Source organism: Protomyctophum parallelum, assembly GCF_964188405.1.
Source record: "Protomyctophum parallelum genome assembly, chromosome: 13".
Lineage (NCBI taxonomy): Eukaryota > Metazoa > Chordata > Actinopteri > Myctophiformes > Myctophidae > Protomyctophum > Protomyctophum parallelum.
Window position 1 is genome coordinate 2,836,722 of NC_139708.1, and position 25,804 is coordinate 2,862,525.

At 43.7% G+C, this 25,804-nt stretch overlaps 2 protein-coding genes across 5 annotated transcripts in view; both read left to right on the top strand.

Annotated features, from left to right (window-relative positions):
• Positions 1 to 23,986, top strand: part of dock6 (dedicator of cytokinesis 6) — a 116,992-nt gene extending 93,006 nt beyond the window's left edge. For both annotated transcript variants that reach the window (XM_083779469.1, XM_083779470.1), the window contains exons 33-49: positions 5,512 to 5,596; positions 6,364 to 6,460; positions 7,559 to 7,693; positions 8,126 to 8,278; positions 10,586 to 10,744; positions 11,779 to 11,879; positions 12,001 to 12,193; positions 17,138 to 17,281; positions 18,016 to 18,147; positions 18,270 to 18,284; positions 18,986 to 19,111; positions 19,233 to 19,322; positions 19,406 to 19,642; positions 19,985 to 20,128; positions 20,282 to 20,388; positions 20,484 to 20,657; positions 22,550 to 23,986. In XM_083779469.1, the coding sequence (XP_083635595.1) occupies positions 5,512 to 5,596; positions 6,364 to 6,460; positions 7,559 to 7,693; positions 8,126 to 8,278; positions 10,586 to 10,744; positions 11,779 to 11,879; positions 12,001 to 12,193; positions 17,138 to 17,281; positions 18,016 to 18,147; positions 18,270 to 18,284; positions 18,986 to 19,111; positions 19,233 to 19,322; positions 19,406 to 19,642; positions 19,985 to 20,128; positions 20,282 to 20,388; positions 20,484 to 20,657; positions 22,550 to 22,592 (2,135 nt within the window). In that variant the 3' untranslated portion in view covers positions 22,593 to 23,986. The remainder of the gene's footprint in view (positions 1 to 5,511; positions 5,597 to 6,363; positions 6,461 to 7,558; positions 7,694 to 8,125; positions 8,279 to 10,585; positions 10,745 to 11,778; positions 11,880 to 12,000; positions 12,194 to 17,137; positions 17,282 to 18,015; positions 18,148 to 18,269; positions 18,285 to 18,985; positions 19,112 to 19,232; positions 19,323 to 19,405; positions 19,643 to 19,984; positions 20,129 to 20,281; positions 20,389 to 20,483; positions 20,658 to 22,549) is intronic.
• Positions 23,987 to 25,048: 1,062 nt separating this feature from the next.
• kank2 (KN motif and ankyrin repeat domains 2) overlaps positions 25,049 to 25,804 on the top strand; it is a 41,561-nt gene continuing 40,805 nt past the window's right edge. For all 3 annotated transcript variants that reach the window (XM_083779472.1, XM_083779474.1, XM_083779473.1), the window contains exon 1: positions 25,049 to 25,198. The gene's annotated coding sequence lies outside the window, so the exon portion shown is untranslated. The remainder of the gene's footprint in view (positions 25,199 to 25,804) is intronic.

The window sequence follows — 25,804 nt, forward strand, 5'->3', positions numbered from 1 at the left end:
GTATGTCTGTTGGTAAATGCCTGTGTGGTGTATGTCTGTTGGTAAATGCCTGTGTGGTGTATGTCTGTTGGTAAATGCCTGTGTGGTGTATGTCTGTTGGTAAAAGCCTGTGTGGTGTATGTCTGTTGGTAAATGCCTGTGTGGTGTATGTCTGTTGGTAAATGCCTGTGTTGTGTATGTCTGTTGGTAAATGCCTGTGTTGTGTATGTCTGTTGGTAAAAGCCTGTGTGGTCTATGTTTGTAAAAGCCTGTGTGGTGTATGTCTGTTGGTAAAGCCTGTGTGGTGTATGTCTGTTGGTAAAGCCTGTGTGGTGTATGTCTGTTGGTAAATGCCTGTGTGGTGTATGTCTGTTGGTAAAAGCCTGTGTGGTGTATGTCTGTTGGTAAATGCCTGTGTGGTGTATGTCTGTTGGTAAAAGCCTGTGTGGTGTATGTCTGTTGGTAAAAGCCTGTGTGGTGTATGTCTGTTGGTAAAGCCTGTGTGGTGTATGTCTGTTGGTAAAAGCCTGTGTGGTGTATGTCTGTTGGTAAAAGCCTGTGTTGTGTATGTCTGTTGGTAAAAGCCTGTGTGGTGTATGTCTGTTGGTAAAAGCCTGTGTGGTGTATGTCTGTTGGTAAAAGCCTGTGTGGTGTATGTCTGTTGGTAAATGCCTGTGTGGTGTATGTCTGTTGGTAAAAGCCTGTGTGGTGTATGTCTGTTGGTAAATGCCTGTGTGGTGTATGTCTGTTGGTAAATGCCTGTGTGGTGTATGTCTGTTGGTAAATGCCTGTGTGGTGTATGTCTGTTGGTAAAAGCCTGTGTGGTGTATGTCTGTTGGTAAATGCCTGTGTTGTGTATGTCTGTTGGTAAAAGCCTGTGTGGTGTATGTCTGTTGGTAAATGCCTGTGTGGTGTATGTCTGTTGGTAAATGCCTGTGTGGTGTATGTCTGTTGGTAAAAGCCTGTGTGGTGTATGTCTGTTGGTAAATGCCTGTGTGGTGTATGTCTGTTGGTAAAAGCCTGTGTGGTGTATGTCTGTTGGTAAATGCCTGTGTTGTGTATGTCTGTTGGTAAAAGCCTGTGTGGTGTATGTCTGTTGGTAAATGCCTGTGTGGTGTATGTCTGTTGGTAAATGCCTGTGTGGTGTATGTCTGTTGGTAAATGCCTGTGTGGTGTATGTCTGTTGGTAAATGCCTGTGTGGTGTATGTCTGTTGGTAAATGCCTGTGTGGTGTATGTCTGTTGGTAAATGCCTGTGTGGCGTATGTCTGTTGGTAAATGCCTGTGTGGTGTATGTCTGTTGGTAAAAGCCTGTGTGGTGTATGTCTGTTGGTAAATGCCTGTGTGGTGTATGTCTGTTGGTAAATGCCTGTGTGGTGTATGTCTGTTGGTAAATGCCTGTGTGGTGTATGTCTGTTGGTAAATGCCTGTGTGGTGTATGTCTGTTGGTAAAAGCCTGTGTGGTGTATGTCTGTTGGTAAATGCCTGTGTGGTGTATGTCTGTTGGTAAATGCCTGTGTGGCGTATGTCTGTTGGTAAATGCCTGTGTGGTGTATGTCTGTTGGTAAATGCCTGTGTGGTGTATGTCTGTTGGTAAATGCCTGTGTGGTGTATGTCTGTTGGTAAATGCCTGTGTGGTGTATGTCTGTTGGTAAATGCCTGTGTGGTGTATGTCTGTTGGTAAATGCCTGTGTGGTGTATGTCTGTTGGTAAAGCCTGTGTGGTGTATGTCTGTTGGTAAATGCCTGTGTGGTGTATGTCTGTTGGTAAAAGCCTGTGTGGTGTATGTCTGTTGGTAAATGCCTGTGTGGTGTATGTCTGTTGGTAAATGCCTGTGTGGTGTATGTCTGTTGGTAAATGCCTGTGTGGTGTATGTCTGTTGGTAAATGCCTGTGTGGTGTATGTCTGTTGGTAAATGCCTGTGTTGTGTATGTCTGTTGGTAAATGCCTGTGTGGTGTATGTCTGTTGGTAAAAGCCTGTGTGGTGTATGTCTGTTGGTAAATGCCTGTGTGGTGTATGTCTGTTGGTAAATGCCTGTGTGGTGTATGTCTGTTGGTAAATGCCTGTGTGGTGTATGTCTGTTGGTAAATGCCTGTGTGGTGTATGTCTGTTGGTAAAAGCCTGTGTGGTGTATGTCTGTTGGTAAATGCCTGTGTGGTGTATGTCTGTTGGTAAATGCCTGTGTGGTGTATGTCTGTTGGTAAATGCCTGTGTGGTGTATGTCTGTTGGTAAATGCCTGTGTGGTGTATGTCTGTTGGTAAATGCCTGTGTGGTGTATGTCTGTTGGTAAATGCCTGTGTTGTGTATGTCTGTTGGTAAATGCCTGTGTGGTGTATGTCTGTTGGTAAATGCCTGTGTGGTGTATGTCTGTTGGTAAATGCCTGTGTGGTGTATGTCTGTTGGTAAATGCCTGTGTGGTGTATGTCTGTTGGTAAAAGCCTGTGTTGTGTATGTCTGTTGGTAAATGCCTGTGTTGTGTATGTCTGTTGGTAAATGCCTGTGTGGTGTATGTCTGTTGGTAAAAGCCTGTGTGGTGTATGTCTGTTGGTAAAAGCCTGTGTGGTGTATGTCTGTTGGTAAATGCCTGTGTGGTGTATGTCTGTTGGTAAAAGCCTGTGTGGTGTATGTCTGTTGGTAAAAGCCTGTGTGGTGTATGTCTGTTGGTAAATGCCTGTGTGGTGTATGTCTGTTGGTAAATGCCTGTGTGGTGTATGTCTGTTGGTAAAAGCCTGTGTGGTGTATGTCTGTTGGTAAATGCCTGTGTGGTGTATGTCTGTTGGTAAAAGCCTGTGTGGTGTATGTCTGTTGGTAAATGCCTCTGTGGTGTATGTCTGTTGGTAAATGCCTGTGTGGTGTATGTCTGTTGGTAAAAGCCTGTGTGGTGTATGTCTGTTGGTAAATGCCTGTGTGGTGTATGTCTGTTGGTAAAAGCCTGTGTGGTGTATGTCTGTCGGTAAATGCCTGTGTGGTGTATGTCTGTTGGTAAATGCCTGTGTTGTGTATGTCTGTTGGTAAATGCCTGTGTGGTGTTTGTCTGTTGGTAAAAGCCTGTGTGGTGTATGTCTGTTGGTAAATGCCTGTGTGGTGTATGTCTGTTGGTAAATGCCTGTGTGGTGTATGTCTGTTGGTAAAAGCCTGTGTGGTGTATGTTGGTAAATGCCTGTGTGGTGTATGTCTGTTGGTAAAAGCCTGTGTGGTGTATGTCTGTTGGTAAAAGCCTGTGTTGTGTATGTCTGTTGGTAAATGCCTGTGTGGTGTATGTCTGTTGGTAAAAGCCTGTGTGGTGTATGTCTGTTGGTAAAAGCCTGTGTGGTGTATGTCTGTTGGTAAATGCCTGTGTGGTGTATGTCTGTTGGTAAAAGCCTGTGTGGTGTATGTCTGTTGGTAAATGCCTGTGTGGTGTATGTCTGTTGGTAAATGCCTCTGTGGTGTATGTCTGTTGGTAAAAGCCTGTGTTGTGTATGTCTGTTGGTAAAAGCCTGTGTGGTGTATGTCTGTTGGTAAAAGCCTGTGTGGTGTATGTCTGTTGGTAAATGCCTGTGTGGTGTATGTCTGTTGGTAAATGCCTGTGTGGTGTATGTCTGTTGGTAAATGCCTGTGTGGTGTATGTCTGTTGGTAAAAGCCTGTGTGGTGTATGTCTGTTGGTAAAAGCCTGTGTGGTGTATGTCTGTTGGTAAATGCATGTGTGGTGTATGTCTGTTGGTAAATGCCTGTGTGGTGTATGTCTGTTGGTAAATGCCTGTGTGGTGTATGTCTGTTGGTAAATGCCTGTGTTGTGTATGTCTGTTGGTAAATGCCTGTGTGGTGTATGTCTGTTGGTAAAAGCCTGTGTGGTGTATGTCTGTTGGTAAAAGCCTGTGTGGTGTATGTCTGTTGGTAAAAGCCTGTGTGGTGTATGTCTGTTGGTAAATGCCTGTGTTGTGTATGTCTGTTGGTAAAAGCCTGTGTTGTGTATGTCTGTTGGTAAATGCCTGTGTGGTGTATGTCTGTTGGTTAAAGCCTGTGTGGTGTATGTCTGTTGGTTAAAGCCTGTGTGGTGTATGTCTGTTGGTAAAAGCCTGTGTGGCGTATGTCTGTTGGTAAATGCCTGTGTGGTGTATGTCTGTTGGTAAATGCCTGTGTGGTGTATGTCTGTTGGTAAAAGCCTGTGTGGTGTATGTCTGTTGGTTAAAGCCTGTGTGGTGTATGTCTGTTGGTAAATGCCTGTGTGGTGTATGTCTGTTGGTAAATGCCTGTGTGGTGTATGTCTGTTGGTAAAAGCCTGTGTGGTGTATGTCTGTTGGTAAAGCCTGTGTTGTGTATGTCTGTTGGTTAAAGCCTGTGTGGTGTATGTCTGTTGGTAAAAGCCTGTGTTGTGTATGTCTGTTGGTAAAAGCCTGTGTGGTGTATGTCTGTTGGTAAAAGCCTGTGTGGTGTATGTCTGTTGGTAAAAGCCTGTGTGGTGTATGTCTGTTGGTAAAAGCCTGTGTGGTGTATGTCTGTTGGTTAAAGCCTGTGTGGTGTATGTCTGTTGGTTAAAGCCTGTGTGGTGTATGTCTGTTGGTAAAAGCCTGTGTTGTGTATGTCTGTTGGTAAAAGCCTGTGTGGCGTATGTCTGTTGGTAAATGCCTGTGTGGTGTATGTCTGTTGGTAAAAGCCTGTGTTGTGTATGTCTGTTGGTAAAAGCCTGTGTGGTGTATGTCTGTTGGTAAAAGCCTGTGTGGCGTATGTCTGTTGGTAAATGCCTGTGTGGTGTATGTCTGTTGGTAAATGCCTGTGTGGTGTATGTCTGTTGGTAAAAGCCTGTGTGGTGTATGTCTGTTGGTAAATGCCTGTGTGGTGTATGTCTGTTGGTAAATGCCTGTGTGGTGTATGTCTGTTGGTAAATGCCTGTGTGGTGTATGTCTGTTGGTAAATGCCTGTGTGGTGTATGTCTGTTGGTAAATGCCTGTGTGGTGTATGTCTGTTGGTAAATGCCTGTGTGGTGTATGTCTGTTGGTAAATGCCTCTGTGGTGTATGTCTGTTGGTAAATGCCTGTGTGGTGTATGTCTGTTGGTTAAAGCCTGTGTGGTGTATGTCTGTTGGTAAATGCCTGTGTGGTGTATGTCTGTTGGTAAATGCCTGTGTGGTGTATGTCTGTTGGTAAATGCCTCTGTGGTGTATGTCTGTTGGTAAATGCCTGTGTGGTGTATGTCTGTTGGTAAAAGCCTGTTTAGTGTACAGTATGTCTGTGCATTCATTTTGTAAATGCCTGTGTTGCGTATGTGTGTGCGTTCATTCGGTAAATGCCTGTGTTGCGTATGTGTGTGCGTTCATTCTGTAAATGCCTGTGTTGTGTATGTGTGTGCGTTCATTCTGTAAATGCCTGTGTTGTGTGTGTGCGTTCATTCGGTAAATGCCTGTGTTGTGTATGTGTGTGCGTTCATTCTGTAAATGCCTGTGTTGTGTATGTGTGTGCGTTCATTCGGTAAATGCCTGTGTTGCGTATGTGTGTGCGTTCATTCGGTAAATGCCTGTGTTGCGTATGTGTGTGCGTTCGTTCCTTTCCAGAGCGGAGTCCCTACGGAAGCCAGGAGAACGTTAGATGGAGGAAGAATGTTACTCACTGGAGACAGAACACAGACAGAGTTGATAAGTGGGTCATTTACATGTGAAGCTGACTGAAGTCAAATTTAAACTGTGTCTCACAAGGGATATATTATGAAAGATTCAATTAAAACCTCTCACTAAAACCGTTGATTGGATTACAATTTTAGGAGTAGAATAATATACTGTATCTGGCGATGTAGCATGCAAATATGTGCTATTTATTTGCACCACAATGCAAATGTTTGATGTCTTTGTTAAATATTATAGACTGTAAGGTAAATTTAGGCAAGATGTCTGTTATCATTTTTGCACCCTTATTATGGTCTAAATGAATCACACAGACGCATTAAGTAATTATGAAAATGATCTCTTAATTGGAGCCCTAGTCTCAGTCTTTGACTGTATTAAACATACTGCATGCTTCGTTAATCCATCTGAACGGGAACCCCTTTTGGTGTTTTAAGCATTATGTCATACTTTAGCTGTTGAAAAAGAGCAGATCTACAAGCTCATAGCACGGCACAGAGTGCCACACTACAAGCTTGTAGGTCTGCTATTTATTTTTTTTATCGTGAAAATGTTGGCACAAATCATTGAATATATATATTCTTTCAGAGCAAACGTTTTTTAACTCAAATCTTTGCTTCTGGCGGGGTCCCTGGAACAACATATAATTTTTGGGGGTACGTAGAAACATGGGTTTTTCAGAAAACTTTAGACTTTAGAAGGCATTTGTAAATGTAAGGTCTAAATGGGTTAATATGATGTGTGATGCTGCTAATGCTAGATGGTAAACCCATCGTCTGTTTCCAGGACTAAGGCTGAGATGGAGCAGGAATCTGTGGTGGACGGGAACCTGGCTACTGAGGCCTCTCTGATAGTGCTGGACACACTGGAGACCATAGTCACGGTAAAAAGCTCAGAGATCAAACCGTGACATTGTTTCAGATGGCACACTCAGACCCCTTTTCCACCGGTTGGTTCCCAATGGGAACCGGTTCAGTTCTTTTTGGTTTTTAGTCCATGAGCCAGAGCTCCAAAATTGGTGGGCAAACTATACCCTATAATAAATTGTTTATAGGATCAATACAAGTACATTAATACATGATAACCCTTCCACAGTAGTAGCTTTTTCATGTTTTTGATTATTTTGCATATTTTCCTACATAATTCCTCATTTGCATATTTAAAAATGTAAAATTTGTAATACAATAAATCATTGTCTTCGTGTAAGTACTCAATTGGGAGAGTTTAATGGTGATAACAATCTAATATAGGTATGGTTTTGCCTACTCAATTCATAATTAACCTTTCAATTTTGGAGCTCTGGCTCATGGACTAAGAACCAAAAGAACTGAACCGGTTCCCACTGGGAACCAACCGGTGGAAAAGGGGCCTCAGTGTTCATTTGTCCACCTGTAACTCGAAGAGGGTACAAACGTTTCCACCATGTTTGAGCCGTCAGAGTTAAAGCAGCGCTATGGAACCTTTTTTTTAAAGGCGGCTAGCCCCTCCTATATTCAGCTATTAGTGTAGATTTTCGTCTTACACAAACATTAAATTCCCATTGACAATGAATGAATAATTTTACGTCATAGTGTCTGAGCAAATCGGCTATTTTTGTCTTACACAAACATTAAATTCCCGTTGACAATGAATGGAGAATTTTACGTCATAGTGTCTGAGCAAAACGGCTTAGTGTCGATTTCTGTCTTACACAAACATTCAATTCATAGACTCGGGCCACTGAACTGATAACCCCTGAACTACACAGTGCTGCTTTCAGTCAATCTAAACGGCGTGGTGTTGTGTTCAGACGGTGGTAGGCTTTCAGTCAATCTAAACGGCGTGGTGTTGTGTTCAGACGGTGGTAGGCTTTCAGTCAATCTAAACGGCGTGGTGTTGTGTTCAGACGGTGGTAGGCTTTCAGTCAATCTAAACGGCGTGGTGTTGTGTTCAGACGGTGGTAGGCTTTCAGTCAATCTAAACGGCGTGGTGTTGTGTTCAGACGGTGGTAGCGTCGGAGCTGAAGGAGAGCGTCCTGGGCGGTGTGCTGAGGGTCCTCCTACACAGCATGGCAGGGAACCAGAGCGCCCTCTTCCTGCAGCACTGTTTCACCACACAGAGGGCTCTGGTCTACAAGGTGACGGAACAATGGCCCAGTTTGACATTACACAATATAAAAGCAATTATATCTTTATATCGTGTATATCAAGCAGAACCATATTTTAACTTTCTTTTCCCCTCCATTAATGGATGCCCTAATAAAAGCCCAACAACCTGCGATCGCACCACAGAGGGTGCACGCACCACAGTTTGGGAATCCCTGCTTTAGTATGATACTGTAGTATGATCAATTGGGGCCTAATTGATCATACTACAGCATCACACTAAAACGTCAAAAGTGTTTTTACTGTTTTTGAATCCTGTTGTGCGTGCATGTGTAGTTTCCAGAGATGCTGTTTGAAGAGGACACTGAGCTGTGTGCTGACCTGTGTCTGTCATGTGTAGTTTCCAGAGATGCTGTTTGAAGAGGACACTGAGCTGTGTGCTGACCTGTGTCTGTCATGTGTAGTTTCCAGAGATGCTGTTTGAAGAGGACACTGAGCTGTGTGCTGACCTGTGTCTGCGTCTGCTGCGTCACTGTGGCAGCAGCGTGGCCCCCGTCCGAAGCCACGCCTCCGCCTCCCTCTATCTGCTCATGAGGCAGAACTTTGAGATCGGAAACGTAAGTGTGTTCAGTTTTGTTGGAAAGGAGAACGTGAGTGTGTTTAGTTAGAAAAGGGAAGCACTGGAGCAGACTGATGGAAAATAGAGTTTGATAAGTGGGGCGGCAGTGGCTTGGGGGTACAGTGGCTGGTAGAACAGATGGGAACCTTGAGTTTCCCAGTTCGATCCTGGGCTCATCCTGTAATGCACAATCTATGTAAAGCGCTTTGGATAAAAGCACTATATAAATGCACCATTTGCCATTAATATAAGAATGTCTCTTCATTGTGAGCTAAGGCTGTACCCTAACCCTTATTTTAGGACTCGAACTTCGGCAGGAATTTTCGAGTGAACATTCGGACCATTTGTTTCTAATTAATTAAAAAAATAACCGTCTCGATCAGAGCGCACAGCGCGTCTCCCCCGCTCTTTATCAATCTCTCTCGTCTCTCTCAACACACACACACACACACACACACACGGACGAATTATTTTCTGTGCGTGTGTGTGTGATCATAAAATCTGCGCAGTTTACATCCACTCTCTCGGTTCTGCACTGCTGTAGGCCTACTGTAAGTATATAGCACTTTCGGTTCTGCCGAGGGCAGTGCAACACAGCGCAGCGAGAGAGAGAGAGAGAGAGAGAGATAACTAACCTTTTTCTCAAATTGTGAGAGCACATGCTGCTCACATCAATGTAGGCTCGCGCCCGTTGTCTTTCTGTATCGTGGTGGTTCCCTCGCTCGAGCAATGGGTAGATCGCTCACCGTTTGGGGGCTTCGCACCGCGGCCCCCAAACGGTGAGCGATCTACCCTTTTCACCACAACGCATTGGAACGGGGATCATCGTAAAGTCGTCTCTCTCTGTGTGTGTGTGTGTGTGTGTGTGTGTGTGTGTGTGTGTGTGTGTGTGTGTGTGTGTGTGTTTTTCGTGCGTGCCGCGATGAGAGCACGTGCTGCTCATATCAAAGGCTTGCGCCCGTTGTCTTTCTGTATCGTGTGTGTGTGTGTGTGTAAACCTGACTGAGGCAGAGTCAGAGAAGGGAACGCAAGCAGCGCGAATAAGAGAAGGAAAATCATTTTGTCTGTTGTGTGATTGGCTTGTTGGTCAAGGTTGGTCAAGGAGAGGGACAGCACAACAAGGGAGATAGACATAACTTCTGACAGGAATGCACTAGAAACTTACTTTTTTTTTACATGCTCGTATCACATTCTCGCCGAGATATATTTTCGAGTTAATAAAAAAAAAATATATATAATTATATTTATTTTTATAAAACAAAATTAATAAAAAAACGAATGGTTCAAACCCATTAATTAAGATTCGAGTGCCAACCCTAATGAGCGAACATTCGAACCTTGAATGTTTGGGGACAGCCTTATTGTGAGCGAACACATGCTTTTTCGTACAGAAAGTCTGAGATGTCAGAGCACTGGTTCAGCTGCAGGGCAATGCTCAAGGGCACCCTGTACTGTACAGTCTCCTGTCACCAGTGTCCAGCTGGAATCAAACCAGCCAACTTTAACTCTGTGGTGATCTTTAAGACCCAATTTATACTTCTTTATACTGTACAATCAGGGGCACGGTGGCACAGTTGGTAGTGCTGTCGCCTCACAGCTAGAAGGTCCTGGGTTCGATTCCCGCTGGGGACGCTGTGGGCACTGGCGGCGTGTTCCCTCCTCCGCGTCATCAGTGCCCATACCCGAGGCGGGGGTTGGCGAAAGGGCCTTTCTGTGTGGAGTTTGCATGTTCTCCCCGTGTCCCCTAGGGTAGGTACCCTCACATGTTCTCCCCGTGTCCCCTAGGGTAGGTACCCTCACATGTTCTCCCCGTGTCCCCTAGGGTAGGTACCCTCACATGTTCTCCCTGTGTCCCCTAGGGTAGGTACCCTCACAAAAACATGCCGTAATCCTGGTCTCTAAAACTACCTCCCCCTGGCCAGCCGGGGCGCCTGATGGAGGGGAAAGGAACTGGTCGGAATAACGTGTCCCTTCCACACGCTACGTCCAACCAGGGGAAATTCCCCTCTGTCAGGTGAAAAGAAGCAGCTTGGACTCCTCATGCATAGAAGGAGGCATGAGGTCAGTCCGCTGCCCCCCCAGGTTGGCAGAGGAAGTGTAGCGCCCAGGATTACATTAGATAATTGGCACTGGGTGAAAAGAAAACTGGGTTACAAAATCGTGGGATAAAAATTAAATTAAAAAATATATATATATACTGTACAATCTACAATCTCACAACGTGTCGCAGATACATCATCAGACCTGGAGTACATTTGTGTTCACAATGATGATGTTGTGCAACACCTTGGTCTTTGGGGCCCAGAACTTTGCTAGGGTGAAGATGCAGGTGACCATGTCTCTGTCCTCCCTGGTGGGAACGTCTCAGAACTTCAACGAGGACCACCTCCGGCACTCTCTGAAAACCATCCTGACGTACGCCGAAGAGGACCATGAACTGAGGGACACGCCCTTCCCTGAGCAGGTACACGTGGACACGTGAAGTAAAAAAAAAGGTCCTATAGGCATTTAGCAGATGATCTCATCTTAACCCTCTAAGACCCAGCGTTGCTTTTTAGCAACAATTTTATTTTATTTAATTACTAAATTATTATAATTCTTTTCTGTTCTTTTTTCACCTAAACGTCATCAGTGATGTTCATTGCAATGCCATTTCAATGCCATTGGTCATGATATTTGCATATAAATACCCCCCACAGAGGCTGAAATTCACACAAATTAAAAATGTCTGGACTCTGTGCGATTTTGAACATTTTTTTAACCTAAGACTTTTGACCTTTACCCTAATAAAAGTAGGTAGAATAATTGTAATATATGTTTTTTTGTGATCATTAGAATGTCTAGAACATGTTTTATTCATTATTGTGAAAGATATCCCCCAAATGTGAAATATTAATTTATTATATTATTATATCATTATTATATAATTATTATAAATTTTCCATCAAACTTTATTTTTTTATTTTTTTTAACATATGTTTTAGTGTCAGTCCTAGTAGTACAAAGTAGTAGTAAGGTTGAAATCTATTTTTTGCAAGTAGAAATTAATGCGGGTGTTAGAGGGTTTAATATGCAACTTACAAAGTGAAAGGACGGAGAAAGCTCCATGGACCATTTATTATTACTACCATGCGATGTAATGAAGGTCATTACACACTGCGAGCGTTTATTTTGATTACGGTAAGTTAAACTGCTGATTGTGTACTACATCCACACGGAACACAAATATTACGCAGCAATAAAGCGACATAATGTATTTTTGAAACAAGATCGATTTTTCGCTCTGAATAAAAGCATCAATATGTATGAATTTACTCGTCACTCTCCTGGTGTTTAAGGACCTTAAGTGTTAGGAAACGGGTATAGGCTACAATCACAGCCGTCGCTTTAGTCTTTACAGCATCCGTGGTAGAATGAAATGGTAGAATGTAGAAAAGTAGTCTGTCTGCAGTGGTGATGTTGAAGCAGGTCGTGCTGAGTTGCTGTCTTAACTCATAGGTCCAGGATCTGGTTTTCAACCTGCACATGATTCTAACCGACACTGTCAAGATGAAAGAGCATCAGCAAGACCCAGAGATGCTCATTGACCTGATGTACAGGTACTTGCATGTACAGCAACATTCTGTACCTTCTTGCAATCTGTTCATTATATAAGTCCAGCCTTGCTTGGCGAGTCTCATCTCGTTGTAGTTTGATCTTTCCCTCTCTCTCTCTCTTTAGGATTGCTAAGGGCTACCAGAACTCTCCAGACCTCCGTCTCACGTGGCTACAGAATATGGCAGGGAAGCACTCGGAGAGGGGGAACCACGCCGAAGCGGCCCACTGCCTGGTCCACAGTGCTGCCCTAGTGGCAGAGTACCTCAACATGCTGGAGGACTGTCGCTACCTGCCCATCGGTTGTGTCACCTTTCAGGTTAGCGTTGGTTTGATATTGGATTAAACTCACGAATGAGTCACACCTGTGTTGAGGGCCTCTGTAAATGACTAAAGTCTAAATGAGTCACACCTGTGTTGAGGGCCTCTGTAAATGACTAAAGTCTAAATGAGTCACACCTGTGTTTAGGGCCTCTGTAAATGACTAAAGTCTAAATGAGTCATACCTGTGTTGAGGGCCTCTGTAAATGACTAAAGTCTAAATGAGTCACACCTGTGTTGAGGGCCTCTGTAAATGACTAAAGTCTGAATGAGTCACACCTGTGTTGAGGGCCTCTGTAAATGACTAAAGTCTAAATGAGTCACACCTGTGTTGAGGGCCTCTGTAAATGACTAAAGCCTAAATGAGTCACACCTGTGTTGAGGGCCTCTGTAAATGACTAAAGTCTAAATGAGTCACACCTGTGTTGAGGGCCTCTGTAAATGACTAAAGTCTGAATGAGTCACACCTGTGTTGAGGGCCTCTGTAAATGACTAAAGTCTAAATGAGTCACACCTGTGTTGAGGGCCTCTGTAAATGACTAAAGTCTAAATGAGTCATACCTGTGTTGAGGGCCTCTGTAAATGACTAAAGTCTAAATGAGTCACACCTGTGTTGAGGGCCTCTGTAAATGACTAAAGTCTGAATGAGTCACACCTGTGTTGAGGGCCTCTGTAAATGACTAAAGTCTAAATGAGTCACACCTGTGTTGAGGGCCTCTGTAAATGACTAAAGCCTAAATGAGTCACACCTGTGTTGAGGGCCTCTGTAAATGACTAAAGTCTAAATGAGTCACACCTGTGTTGAGGGCCTCTGTAAATGACTAAAGTCTGAATGAGTCACACCTGTGTTGAGGGCCTCTGTAAATGACTAAAGTCTAAATGAGTCATACCTGTGTTGAGGGCCTCTGTAAATGACTAAAGTCTAAATGAGTCACACCTGTGTTTAGGGCCTCTGTAAATGACTAAAGTCTGAATGAGTCACACCTGTGTTGAGGGCCTCTGTAAATGACTAAAGTCTAAATGAGTCACACCTGTGTTGAGGGCCTCTGTAAATGACTAAAGTCTAAATGAGTCACACCTGTGTTGAGGGCCTCTGTAAATGACTAAAGTCTAAATGAGTCACACCTGTGTTTAGGGCCTCTGTAAATGACTAAAGTCTAAATGAGTCACACCTGTGTTGAGGGCCTCTGTAAATGACTAAAGTCTAAATGAGTCACACCTGTGTTGAGGGCCTCTGTAAATGACTAAAGTCTGAATGAGTCACACCTGTGTTGAGGGCCTCTGTAAATGACTAAAGACTAAATGAGTCACACCTGTGTTGAGGGCCTCTGTAAATGACTAAAGTCTAAATGAGTCACACCTGTGTTGAGGGCCTCTGTAAATGACTAAAGTCTAAATGAGTCACACCTGTGTTGAGGGCCTCTGTAAATGACTAAAGCCTGAATGAGTCACACCTGTGTTGAGGGCCTCTGTAAATGACTAAAGCCTAAATGAGTCACACCTGTGTTGAGGGCCTCTGTAAATGACTAAAGTCTAAATGAGTCACACCTGTGTTGAGGGCCTCTGTAAATGACTAAAGTCTAAATGAGTCACACCTGTGTTGAGGGCCTCTGTAAATGACTAAAGTCTAAATGAGTCACACCTGTGTTGAGGGCCTCTGTAAATGACTAAAGTCTAAATGAGTCACACCTGTGTTGAGGGCCTCTGTAAATGACTAAAGTCTAAATGAGTCACACCTGTGTTGAGGGCCTCTGTAAATGACTAAAGTCTAAATGAGTCACACCTGTGTTGAGGGCCTCTGTAAATAACTAAAGTCTAAATGAGTCACACCTGTGTTGAGGGCCTCTGTAAATGACTAAAGTCTAAATGAGTCACACCTGTGTTGAGGGCCTCTGTAAATAACTAGTCTAAATGAGTCACACCTGTGTTGAGGGCCTCTGTAAATGACTAAAGCCTAAATGAGTCACACCTGTGTTGAGGGCCTCTGTAAATGACTAAAGTCTAAATGAGTCACACCTGTGTTGAGGGCCTCTGTAAATGACTAAAGCCTGAATGAGTCACACCTGTGTTGAGGGCCTCTGTAAATGACTAAAGTCTAAATGAGTCACACCTGTGTTGAGGGCCTCTGTAAATGACTAAAGCCTAAATGAGTCACACCTGTGTTGAGGGCCTCTGTAAATGACTAAAGTCTGAATGAGTCACACCTGTGTTGAGGGCCTCTGTAAATGACTAAAGCCTAAATGAGTCACACCTGTGTTGAGGGCCTCTGTAAATGACTAAAGTCTAAATGAGTCACACCTGTGTTGAGGGCCTCTGTAAATGACTAAAGTCTAAATGAGTCACACCTGTGTTGAGGGCCTCTGTAAATGACTAAAGACTAAATGAGTCACACCTGTGTTGAGGGCCTCTGTAAATGACTAAAGTCTAAATGAGTCACACCTGTGTTGAGGGCCTCTGTAAATGACTAAAGTCTAAATGAGTCACACCTGTGTTGAGGGCCTCTGTAAATGACTAAAGCCTGAATGAGTCACACCTGTGTTGAGGGCCTCTGTAAATGACTAAAGCCTAAATGAGTCACACCTGTGTTGAGGGCCTCTGTAAATGACTAAAGTCTAAATGAGTCACACCTGTGTTGAGGGCCTCTGTAAATGACTAAAGTCTAAATGAGTCACACCTGTGTTGAGGGCCTCTGTAAATGACTAAAGTCTAAATGAGTCACACCTGTGTTGAGGGCCTCTGTAAATGACTAAAGCCTAAATGAGTCACACCTGTGTTGAGGGCCTCTGTAAATGACTAAAGTCTGAATGAGTCACACCTGTGTTGAGGGCCTCTGTAAATGACTAAAGTCTAAATGAGTCACACCTGTGTTGAGGGCCTCTGTAAATGACTAAAGTCTAAATGAGTCACACCTGTGTTGAGGGCCTCTGTAAATGACTAAAGTCTGAATGAGTCACACCTGTGTTGAGGGCCTCTGTAAATGACTAAAGTCTAAATGAGTCACACCTGTGTTGAGGGCCTCTGTAAATGACTAAAGTCTAAATGAGTCACACCTGTGTTGAGGGCCTCTGTAAATGACTAAAGCCTAAATGACTCACACCTGTGTTGAGGGCCTCTGTAAATGACTAAAGTCTAAATGAGTCACACCTGTGTTGAGGGCCTCTGTAAATGACTAAAGTCTAAATGAGTCACGCCTGTGTTGAGGGCCTCTGTAAATGACTAAAGTCTAAATGAGTCACACCTGTGTTGAGGGCCTCTGTAAATGAATAAAGTCTAAATGAGTCACACCTGTGTTGAGGGCCTCTGTAAATGACTAAAGTCTAAATGAGTCACACCTGTGTTGAGGGCCTCTGTAAATGACTAAAGTCTAAATGAGTCACACCTGTGTTGAGGGCCTCTGTAAATGACTAAAGTCTAAATGAGTCATACCTGTGTTGAGGGCCTCTGTAAATGACTAAAGTCTAAATGAGTCACACCTGTGTTGAGGGCCTCTGTAAATGACTAAAGTCTAAATGAGTCACGCCTGTGTTGAGGGCCTCTGTAAATGACTAAAGTCTAAATGAGTCACACCTGTGTTGAGGGCCTCTGTAAATGAATAAAGTCTAAATGAGTCACACCTGTGTTGAGGGCCTCTGTAAATGACTAAAGTCTAAATGAGTCACACCTATGTTGAGGGCCTCTGTAAATGACTAAAGCCTAAATGAGTCACACCTGTGTTGAGGGCCTCTGTAAATGACTAAAGCCTAAATGAGTCACACCTGTGTTGAGGGCCTCTGTAAATGACTAAAGTCTCGGCTAGAAACATTATGGCAAGAACTTGGGGAGATGAAAAGTAAAGTAAAATACAAAATAAAACAAATGAAACGGGCTGGAGATCCCAGCCACACAGAACAGATGATGGGTAAACTATGGAGATCCCAGCCACACAGAACAGATGATGGGTAAACTATGGAGATCCCAGCCACACAGAACAGATGATGGGTAAACTATGGAGATCCCAGCCACACAGAACAGATGATGGGTAAGCTACTGAATCAGCCATGCAGTGGGCCGTGTGAACCCAGCTCTTGTCCACATAAACTACCGAAACCAAAGATAAACCACACTAAACCCAAACAAAGCTTGATAACTGGACTACCAGTAAGCTCCCACCCAAAACTATGATAACAAAACCTATGGTAAAAAAAGCAAGCCTGAGGGATAAACAATGATGGAAAAGGAAAGAAAAAGAAAAGTGTGTGTGTGTGTGTGTGTGTGTGTGTGTGTGTGTGTGTGTGTGTGTGTGTGTGTGTGTGTGTGTGTGTGTGTGTGTGTGTGTGTGTGTGTGTGTGTGTGTGTGTGTGTGTGTGTGTGTGTGTGTGTGTGTGTGTGATTCCTAACCACATGAACCCTAGCGTCTCTATTTGGAGCATGTCATAATAGACCAACGTTTGGCAAAACAGGCAAACATTCAGTGTAAATAGCAGATCTAGATTGCTATTTTCAGAAAAAGAGGTTTTGTTTAGAGGGGAAAAAGGAGGAGCTAGTACAGAGCTTTGTGGGACCTCGGGCAACACAGTATAATGTGGTTTAAGTGGTTAGTTGATTTCAGGTTCACCATTCCTAGAGAAGGTACAGTAGGTAGTTTAGAAAGCACACGTTGTGTGCAACGGTGCACATCAGGGTTCGGGTGGCACAGTGGTAAAGTGTCCACCGTGGTGCATGCGTCTACAACACCAACACAATTTGATCCGTGTTCAGGGGAAGGGAGGATTAGGACTGAGGCTCTGCGTCCTCCCGGTGGGGGCTCCTCACTGGTAGGTGAGCCAGTAGGAGACAACAGCCGAAATGTGTGTAGGGAGGAGTTTATTGGCATAATGAAAATAAATAAACAGTGCACATCATGCAGGGCGTCGCCGTCCACTCAGCCATACGTAACACTTTTGTTTTGACATTTCTCCTGCAGAATGTTTCCTCCAACGTGCTGGAGGAGTCTGCGGTGTCTGATGACATCCTGTCCCCAGAGGAGGAGGGGATCTGTGCGGGGAAGTACTTCAGTGAGTCTGGTCTGGTGGGTCTCCTGGAGCAAGCGGCTAACTCTTTCAACATGGTACGGATAACACAGCAAGTCCCTTTATTGTCCATTTCACCCACCAGATAATGCATTTATTCATTTGCACTGACTGTGCACTTTATAGACAGTAGACTAGACATGAACAGCGGCCAAACATGACATTTACCAATGTGCAGTGCACACACACACACACACACACACACACACACATGCAAACGCACATTATCTTCGTAATTCTGTCATTGTGTTTTGGTTTTGTTTAGGTTTTTTCAATTGCTAAGTCACTTAAGCCCTAATTCATACACATAAAGCGATTGTTAAAGGTATATTCAGTGATTTCACTCAAAAAACCTTAGGTTTCGTTTTTGGCTGTGGGACCCAGCCTTTCGTCCAATCAGGATAGAGAGTCAAAAACGAAACCTAAGGTTTTTTGACCCCCAGGGGTTAACTGGGGACAGGGAGGAACTCCTTATATGGCCAGCACACTCTATAGTAGGGAGGATTATCACAACAAAACAAAAAAATAAGTGATATTTGAATTAAGTGAAATCACTGAATATACCTTTAAATTGATTTTATAATTAATGTATTTGTTTAATTCCATTATTCGTTACACACATACACAGTACATGTACATTCCACCGTTCACCAGTGCATAATACTATCAACCCCGCCATCTGTGGATGGAACCAGCTTCTGGGGTTCTCTCCCTATCTTTCGGCCGCTGTCAGCCCACGAGCACATAGATTATGTGCCAACATGTGTTTCAGGCTGCCATGTATGAGGCCATAAATGAAGTGTACAAGATCCTGCTGCCCATCCATGAGGCCAACAGAGACTTCAAGAAGCTTTCCACTGTCCACGGCAAGCTGCAAGAGGCCTTCAACAAAGTCTACAACCAGGTGAGTTCAGGCTTCCATCCTGCTCTCAGGAGCGCTGGACTGGGTTTTCTTTGTAGAAAATAATCTCTCACTTGATGTTCATCTCACACATATTATTTGATGTTTTTCCTCAACTCTTCTAGAGCTCAGGATGGGAGGTAAGACATTTATCTTTACTTAAACATGTTTATATTCATCAGATATACTTTACAACAGTTACAGCTACTTAATTTGAATTAAACCTGATGTTTTCCCTTTCTTTCCTGTGGCTTCTTCCCTGGTCCTGGCCCGTTTGAATAACCTTTTATTGGTGAGTGAAATTGCAATAAAACATCTCCCTGCACTTATTCAGACAAATGGCTGGCCCTCACACTTTCACATAGTTGGGTGAAGCCCATGTTACGAGAGCAACTGGATTCAATTTTCCTGAGCCTGCTCGTTGATCTTTGTGGTTTCAGCTGGTTTTAAATGTTGCAACATGTCAACTAAAGGCAGAAAGCACTCAATTTCTGTCTTAACAGTATGTTTTCACACTGTCCCCCGGTTCTGTTGGTAAACATGCAATGAGAAGGAATGTTTTCATTTGGGGTTTCTCCGTCACACTGGAGACTGACAGGGAATATTGATGGGCTCCGGGGGGGAGGGGGTGGGGGGGGGTTCTTTAATTTCTAGCTGACTTTAGGTAATTCATAGTCACAAATCTACCGTTCTTTCCTAAGCCACTCTGTGTATGCTCGTTCTGAAATGGATTGTTATTCCTGTCTAATCTTTGGTCATCAGCATTTTTTGTTGGTTGTTTGTTTTCCCGCAACACCCTTCAAAGCGCTCTTCTCTTTCATCTCCTCTTCAGTGTGTGTAGAGAATGTTTGGGACTTACTTCCGGGTGGGCTTCTATGGCTGTCGCTTTGGAGACCTGGATGAGCAGGAGTTTGTCTACAAGGAACCGTCAATCACCAAGCTGGCGGAGATCTCCCACAGGCTGGAGGCACGTCATCTGCAGCTACAACAAGTCTGAATGATTTCTTCGTGGCGCTGAGCTAAATATTTGTAAAGATGACTGATTTCCTGTTCTTGTTTGTTTGGGGTGTGGTGGGGTTTTAATACAGGAGTTTTATTCAGAGCGGTTTGGGGAGGATGTGGTGGAAATTATAAAGGACTCCAACCATGTGGATAAAAACAAAATGGATCCCAATAAGGTACAAGCCAGAGAGACAAAGTTAATCTAATACCCATTTGTCATAACAGGTGTTTGCACTGACTGTGTTTGTCTTCCTTTCAGGCCTACCTCCAGATCACCTACGTGGAGCCTTTCTTTGACACCTATGAGCTCAAGGAGAGAATCACCTACTTTGACAAGAACTACAACCTGCGTACCTTCATGTACTGCACCCCCTTCACGTTGGACGGCCGAGCCCACGGCGACCTTTACGAGCAGTACAAACGCAAGGTCATACTGACCACCTCGCACGCATTCCCCTACATCAAGACACGCGTCAACGTCATCCACAAAGAGGAGGTATGGATGAGTGTGTGGAACATAAATAGAATAACCTGGTTTGAATTAATTTCATGGTTTGTTTATTGGTTTGGTTATTCTAAAGCCGCTTCCTTTGACAAACAAGATGTCTAATAATAGCGTGGCCTCCCTGTCCAAACTTTAAGTTACTATGTGTGTGCAGTTTAAACGACACGGCAGTGTTCAGTGGCAAACACGGCATGGTACATGCTCGATGCTTGTGTGCATGGCCTAGTGTTGTGACGGTTTTATGCTCATTTGGCCAAATGTAAATGCAGATCTTTATAAATAAATCACAAAAGCAGACTTTTAAGTGACTCGTTTGTTGCGTTGATTGTCCAGATCATTCTGGTGCCCATGGAAGTGGCCATTGAGGACATGCAGAAGAAGACTCAGGAGTTGGCCTTTGCCACCTCCCAGGAGCCGTCCGACTCCAAGATGCTGCAGATGGTGCTGCAGGGTTCTGTGGGCACCACAGTCAACCAGGTGCTTGTATTTCTATTTAGAGAGCTGGAGCAACTGGTCATTTTACAGCATGTACAGTAATAACGCCATGAAAGGGTTTATATTTGTTAGTGAGATGTAAGGAACTAGCAGACATTCCTCTGCAGATATGTAACCCATTCCTCTCCCTCACAGGGCCCCCTGGAGGTGGCGCAGGTCTTCCTATCCGACATTCCTGATGACCCCAAGCTGTTCCGCCATCACAACAAGCTGCGCCTCTGCTTTAAGGACTTCACCAAGAGGTGATGACACACGGCTGAAGCCCCAGACACCACAGAAGAGCCAATCAAAACAAAAGCCTTGACTCCCTGTGTCTCACTCTGCTCTTGTCATCCAGGTGTGAGGACGCCCTGAGGAAGAACAAAACCCTGATTGGTCCAGATCAGAAGGACTACCACAGGGAAATGGAGAGGAACTACAATAAGCTGAAAGAAGCCCTGGGTCCCCTCATCAACCGCAAGATCCCCCAGCTGTACAGGTCCCTGCCGGCTCCCGCTGCACAAATACAACGGTAACTCGAGACGCCGCACATGCCGCCCACGCAGACCGGTACACAAAATGACCTCACACTCCTCCACAGAGGAACGCTGCTTTACAAAATGTGAAGCACAACAATAGCAACATGACACCTAACCATATTGTACCCCAAGGTTCCAGACTCGTGTTTCATACGTGACTTGTAGTAACAGGACCCACAATAATGGCCTGCTACATGATAGATTAAATGGATGCTAAATGGCCTAACACATGTTGAACATTAATTATATAGGAGGTGCCTGGTGCAATTGTTGAAATGCTGGAACCTGATTTGCTATATAGAAACTAACAGTATATCATTTGTGTTTTTCACTGCTTTTGGCAGCAGCATGTAACTAATGGTTGGAGAACTGTCAGGTTTATAATACAAAGCAGAACATAGACAAACTGCATGAGCCAGAACAACATTATGATAGCAACGCTGGGTTCAACTAGTTCCTTTCATTCTGCAGCTTGATGACAGACACAGCTGATGACCAGCTATCAACTGGAATAATGTTTAATTAATTCAATAGTGGTGCTGCACATTTAATCAAAAAATCACACCGGTGTGAAGTGAGTGGTGAGCCGCCACACGTCCGAAACGGTTGAGAAATGACAGAGTTACCGTGTGGGGTCCCTCTACTGTACCCTCAACTGTACTGTACTCTTACTGTACTGTACTGGCACACCCAAAATCACCATATATAACGTTAAAATGTGCGTGTGTGTTTGTGTGTGTGTTGGGTTGCGCACAGGTGGTGAAAAACAACCATGCTGTTTTCGTGCTCAGATACACCCACACATAGCTCCGTAAGGGAGTGGTTGCACCACTCAAAAAGATTGCGATCCAGATTCGATCTCATTTCTAAATTTGAGCAAGAATCGTGCAGCACTAGTTAATTCATTTTAGTTACTCTTATGTGTTTTGCTACAAGAGAGACTTTAGGAGAGGTTTAAGTCAAGCACTTTGATGTCTGTTTAAAGCCACAGTAGTTGGCTCCAGGTGCCGCATTTTGAATGTAGTTCAGCGACTACGGACTAAAGACAATAAATATCGTGTGAGAATCAATTATTGTGGAGGAAAATCAAGATTCACATTTGAGCAAGAATCGTGCAGGTGCATCACCTCCAGCTGGCCTGATGAGGCACCATTCACACATATATTGCGCATTTGATCACTTGTTCATTAGTTATGAGTGAGTCTTCTTTGTCATTTGAACCACTTCTGAAACATTTTTTAGAAGTGACCAAAATGTGGGGGCACGGTGGCACAGTTGGTAGTGCTGTCGCCTCACAGCTAGAAGGTCCTGGGTTCGATTCCCGCTCGGGACGCTGTGGGTGCTGGCGGCGTGTTTCCTCCTCCGCGTCATCAGTGCCCATACCCGAAGGCGGGGTTGGCGAAAGGGCCTTTCTGTGTGGAGTTTGCATGTTCTCCCCGTGTCCCCTAGGGTAGGTACCCTCACAAAAAGCATGCAGTAATCCTGGTCACTAAACTGCCTCCCCCTGGCCAGCCGGGGCGCCTGATGGAGGGGAAAGGAACTGGTTGGAATAACGTGTTCCTTCCACGCGCTACGTCCAACCAGGGAAACTCCCCCCTGTCAGGTGTAAAGGAGCAACTTGGACACTCAGGCATGAAGGAAGCATGAGTTCAAGTCCGTTGCTCTCCCCTTGTCCCCCATATATGGGGACTAGGTTGGAGAAGGGTGTGTAGAGCCCAGGATCACATTAGATGATTGACACAGGGGTGAAAAATGGGTTACAAAATCGTGGGATAAAAAAAATATATATTTTTTTTAGAAGTGACCAAAATGTCACAACAATACGAAATGGAGCAACCGAACTGAAAATGTCAACATTCAACTTTGCCTTGCTGTCTTCTCATAGGAATTCCTACAGCCGCTCTAGTCTTCGCAAAGTGGACTGCTGAAGTGCAGAGGCCCGGCAAAAAGAAGAAACTACAGTACAAGCTTAAGAAGATTTGTCTCATTATATCCTTTTAGCGCCCCAGCCCACACCAACTGTCATGAGCACACGGGCAAAGACTGCATCCTCCCCCCAACTGCACCTGCCTACCACCCAGATCGCCACTCATTAGTTCTCCCCCCTTCACCCCTCCCTCATTTGTATCTCACTCCTATAGGAAAAAGAAAAACCCTCATCTGTTTATACTGGACGTTTCTCCGCACTGTAAACATAGTCATTTGGTGTACGGTTCTGTCTCCTGAGAATCTGAGTTCCTGCCTTCAAGGGTAGTCCGGCCACGAAGCACCCATGGCATGGAATGACGTGGTGATTTTAGGCCTGCCCGGCATCCAGGCACTCTCTGAGCAGCTTCTGTAATTGCGCGTTTGTTTTGGATGCCTTGTTTGTGTTAGAGTGTGTCTGCTCGACTGCAGAGGATCCATTTGCCTGTGTAAATGTGTATATGTCATGTTTGCTGTTGAAAGGGCTGTTACCAGCACTGTGAAATGAGTGAGGTCCCGGCACTCATAGAGTCTTGTGTCCTTTCTGAGAGGTTCAGTTCAGTTATTCTTGTTTTACTTCATTGTGTTACGGGACCAAGCAGTAGTAAAGTGACTAAATATTCCCAGGGAGCTTCTCTGGTATCAACATACCAAATAACTGACATTCCTCCGTCATCAAGTTCTCACATTCATCCGCCCATCTCTCATTATACGAATTCATTATAGAGCAGAGATAAGGATCCTACTTTCCACACTTGAGAGCCTCAGTCCAAATTCTGCAGAGGCAATACTGTAGGAGTTAAAGATGTAAAGGTTTATTAGCATGGGAAGAAATGGGCAAGACAATGTTTTTAAATTGGATTTATGTTTTGTTTTTAAAACACTGTGAAATTCTACTAGAATGCACTGACCAAAACCGTCACAATAGAGATGTTGGCCTTGGAAGACAAGCTGTCATGCAGTCCAAGAATGTTTTTAACTAGGACCTTCAGTGTAACGGTAGTCTGAATGGAGTACCTTAATGGAATACCTTAATGTTCCTGTTAAGAATGTCCTGTTGTGGTTATAGTTGAACAGGTGTCAAAGCATTGTGTCCTATATCTTATCTTCCACTGGCTACAGAATAATTATAATCCATGTAGCTGATTTCTAAACTACTGTATTGGAACTACTGTAGCTATTGTATTGCACTATTGTATCCAAATTCCAGCACCTGCCACTGTACTACTATTATGATCTCTGCTTTTGTAAGTTGGTCAAAATGTTCTTTAGTTTTTTTACCAATCAGAGCTTCGTACTTGTTATTTATTCATGTCAAACTTTTTTACTGCTTCTATTAAAGTTTTCTTCTTTCTCATTTGGGGCCACTGTTATTTGTGTTTATGTATAGATTTGAATGAAACAGCCTGGGATAACCGTAGCCTACTACTGATTAATTACACAACATCCTTCTAAATGTGTCAGTTATGACAACATTGATCTTCATTCACATGTAGCTTATTTACAGCTTAACCTCCATCCAGATCTAAAGATCGCAAATTAAGTCATATTATTCATATATTCATATTGCCCTACAATAACTGGGTAGTAGTTTTTTTTTTCTTCCTGAGCATTATGGATAGGGCATATGTTTCTATGCAAGTTAAATTAATGCAAACCCCATGTCTCAGAATCTATCTGTGTATGCAGTTCCTCAATGCAGTGCCCATCCAGTTAATTGTAATATGGCCATATGACATGTTATGAAATCATATCCGTAAATATCTCCTGAAAATAATGAATGGAATTGAGGGTTTTTCCCCATATTCTCAGCCATTTTGAAAATGTGACATGATTTACGATGTCACATGATTAGATATAATAAAACTATTACACGCAAATAAAACTAATTGAAGCTTATGCCTACCAAATGGGTTATTAGGATTTTATAGTCGAATCAAGAGGCACAGACCACAAACCTACCAGTTTGAAGAGGACTTGGGCAAACGGAAACATTAATAGCCGGTTCACGACCAAGGAAAAAATATATCTTCATGCATATCACATCCCAATTTAGATGATTAAGACGATGATTGAAATGTGCAAATCATATGATTTGCAAATATAAAATACTATATAGTCTTCTAGGGCTAGGCCTATAGTCTGTAATTCTGCAAACTGTTAATAAATATTTAAATCAATCAAACAATCAATACTCTTGAATCTTGATCCAAGACTATGATGCAATACGTTTGGACCATAGGGGGTTAGAGTGACGTTATATTTGGATATAACTTCATCATCGCACGGTGTCGCTTGGCTTGCCGAACGGAACCGGGCTTGGGTTCGACTACAGTGTGTCCAGGCACTACATAACCTCACCTCTATCTCGCCAGGCGAGGTTTTATGTTTCCACTGTGTTTTCTACGTAGCGGCGGACTGTGCCTTTAAGAGCAGATGGAGGGAGGTCTTTGTGAGCATCTTGGCTGCAGTGTTTTTGTCTCCCTGTCAGAGAGAGAGAGAGAGAGAGAGAGAGAGAGAGCCCCTGGGCCAAAGCGTCTGTCTGAAAGGATTTCCATGCAGAGGACAGGTAAGGACAACATGCATTGTAGCTACTCATATAGCAATGTTGGTTGTTTACGAGGCTTTTAGATGTGTTAACATTTAATTAAACAGATTGTTATGCGGTCTTGGATTGGACGGACTTCTTTTTCTTTTGTGAAGCGTGGTACAGCCCTTTCCTCCCTCTCTCTCTCTCCGGAGTAACGGTCTGTTTTGGGTTTATCCTTAAAAAACACCCCGCTTTGAATCATATTTTTCGTGGTGAACGTGGTGAACATTCCAGAATGCTCTGGTGACATGCTTACGGGTTGGGCATTTAAACGAATATTTGTGTAATATTTTAGACTGTCGCCTAGCTCGACTGTCTGTGGCTGTGCGCGTTAGTCCAGTCAGTGTGCATCATTGATAATCTCGTGCGCCGAGGAGCGCACACAATGCATGCTGTGTGGTGGTGCGTGCTGCTATAGCAATATCAGATTCACCATCATTCTAATGTGCAGTAGTACTGTACACGTTTTCCTCCATTGAACGAGCGTAGCTGGTGGAAAAAAATATTATTATTATTATTAAAAGTTTCATGTTTATTAGACAATGATGCATTTGTCATGATTTGTGTAGCCTACTATATCCTATA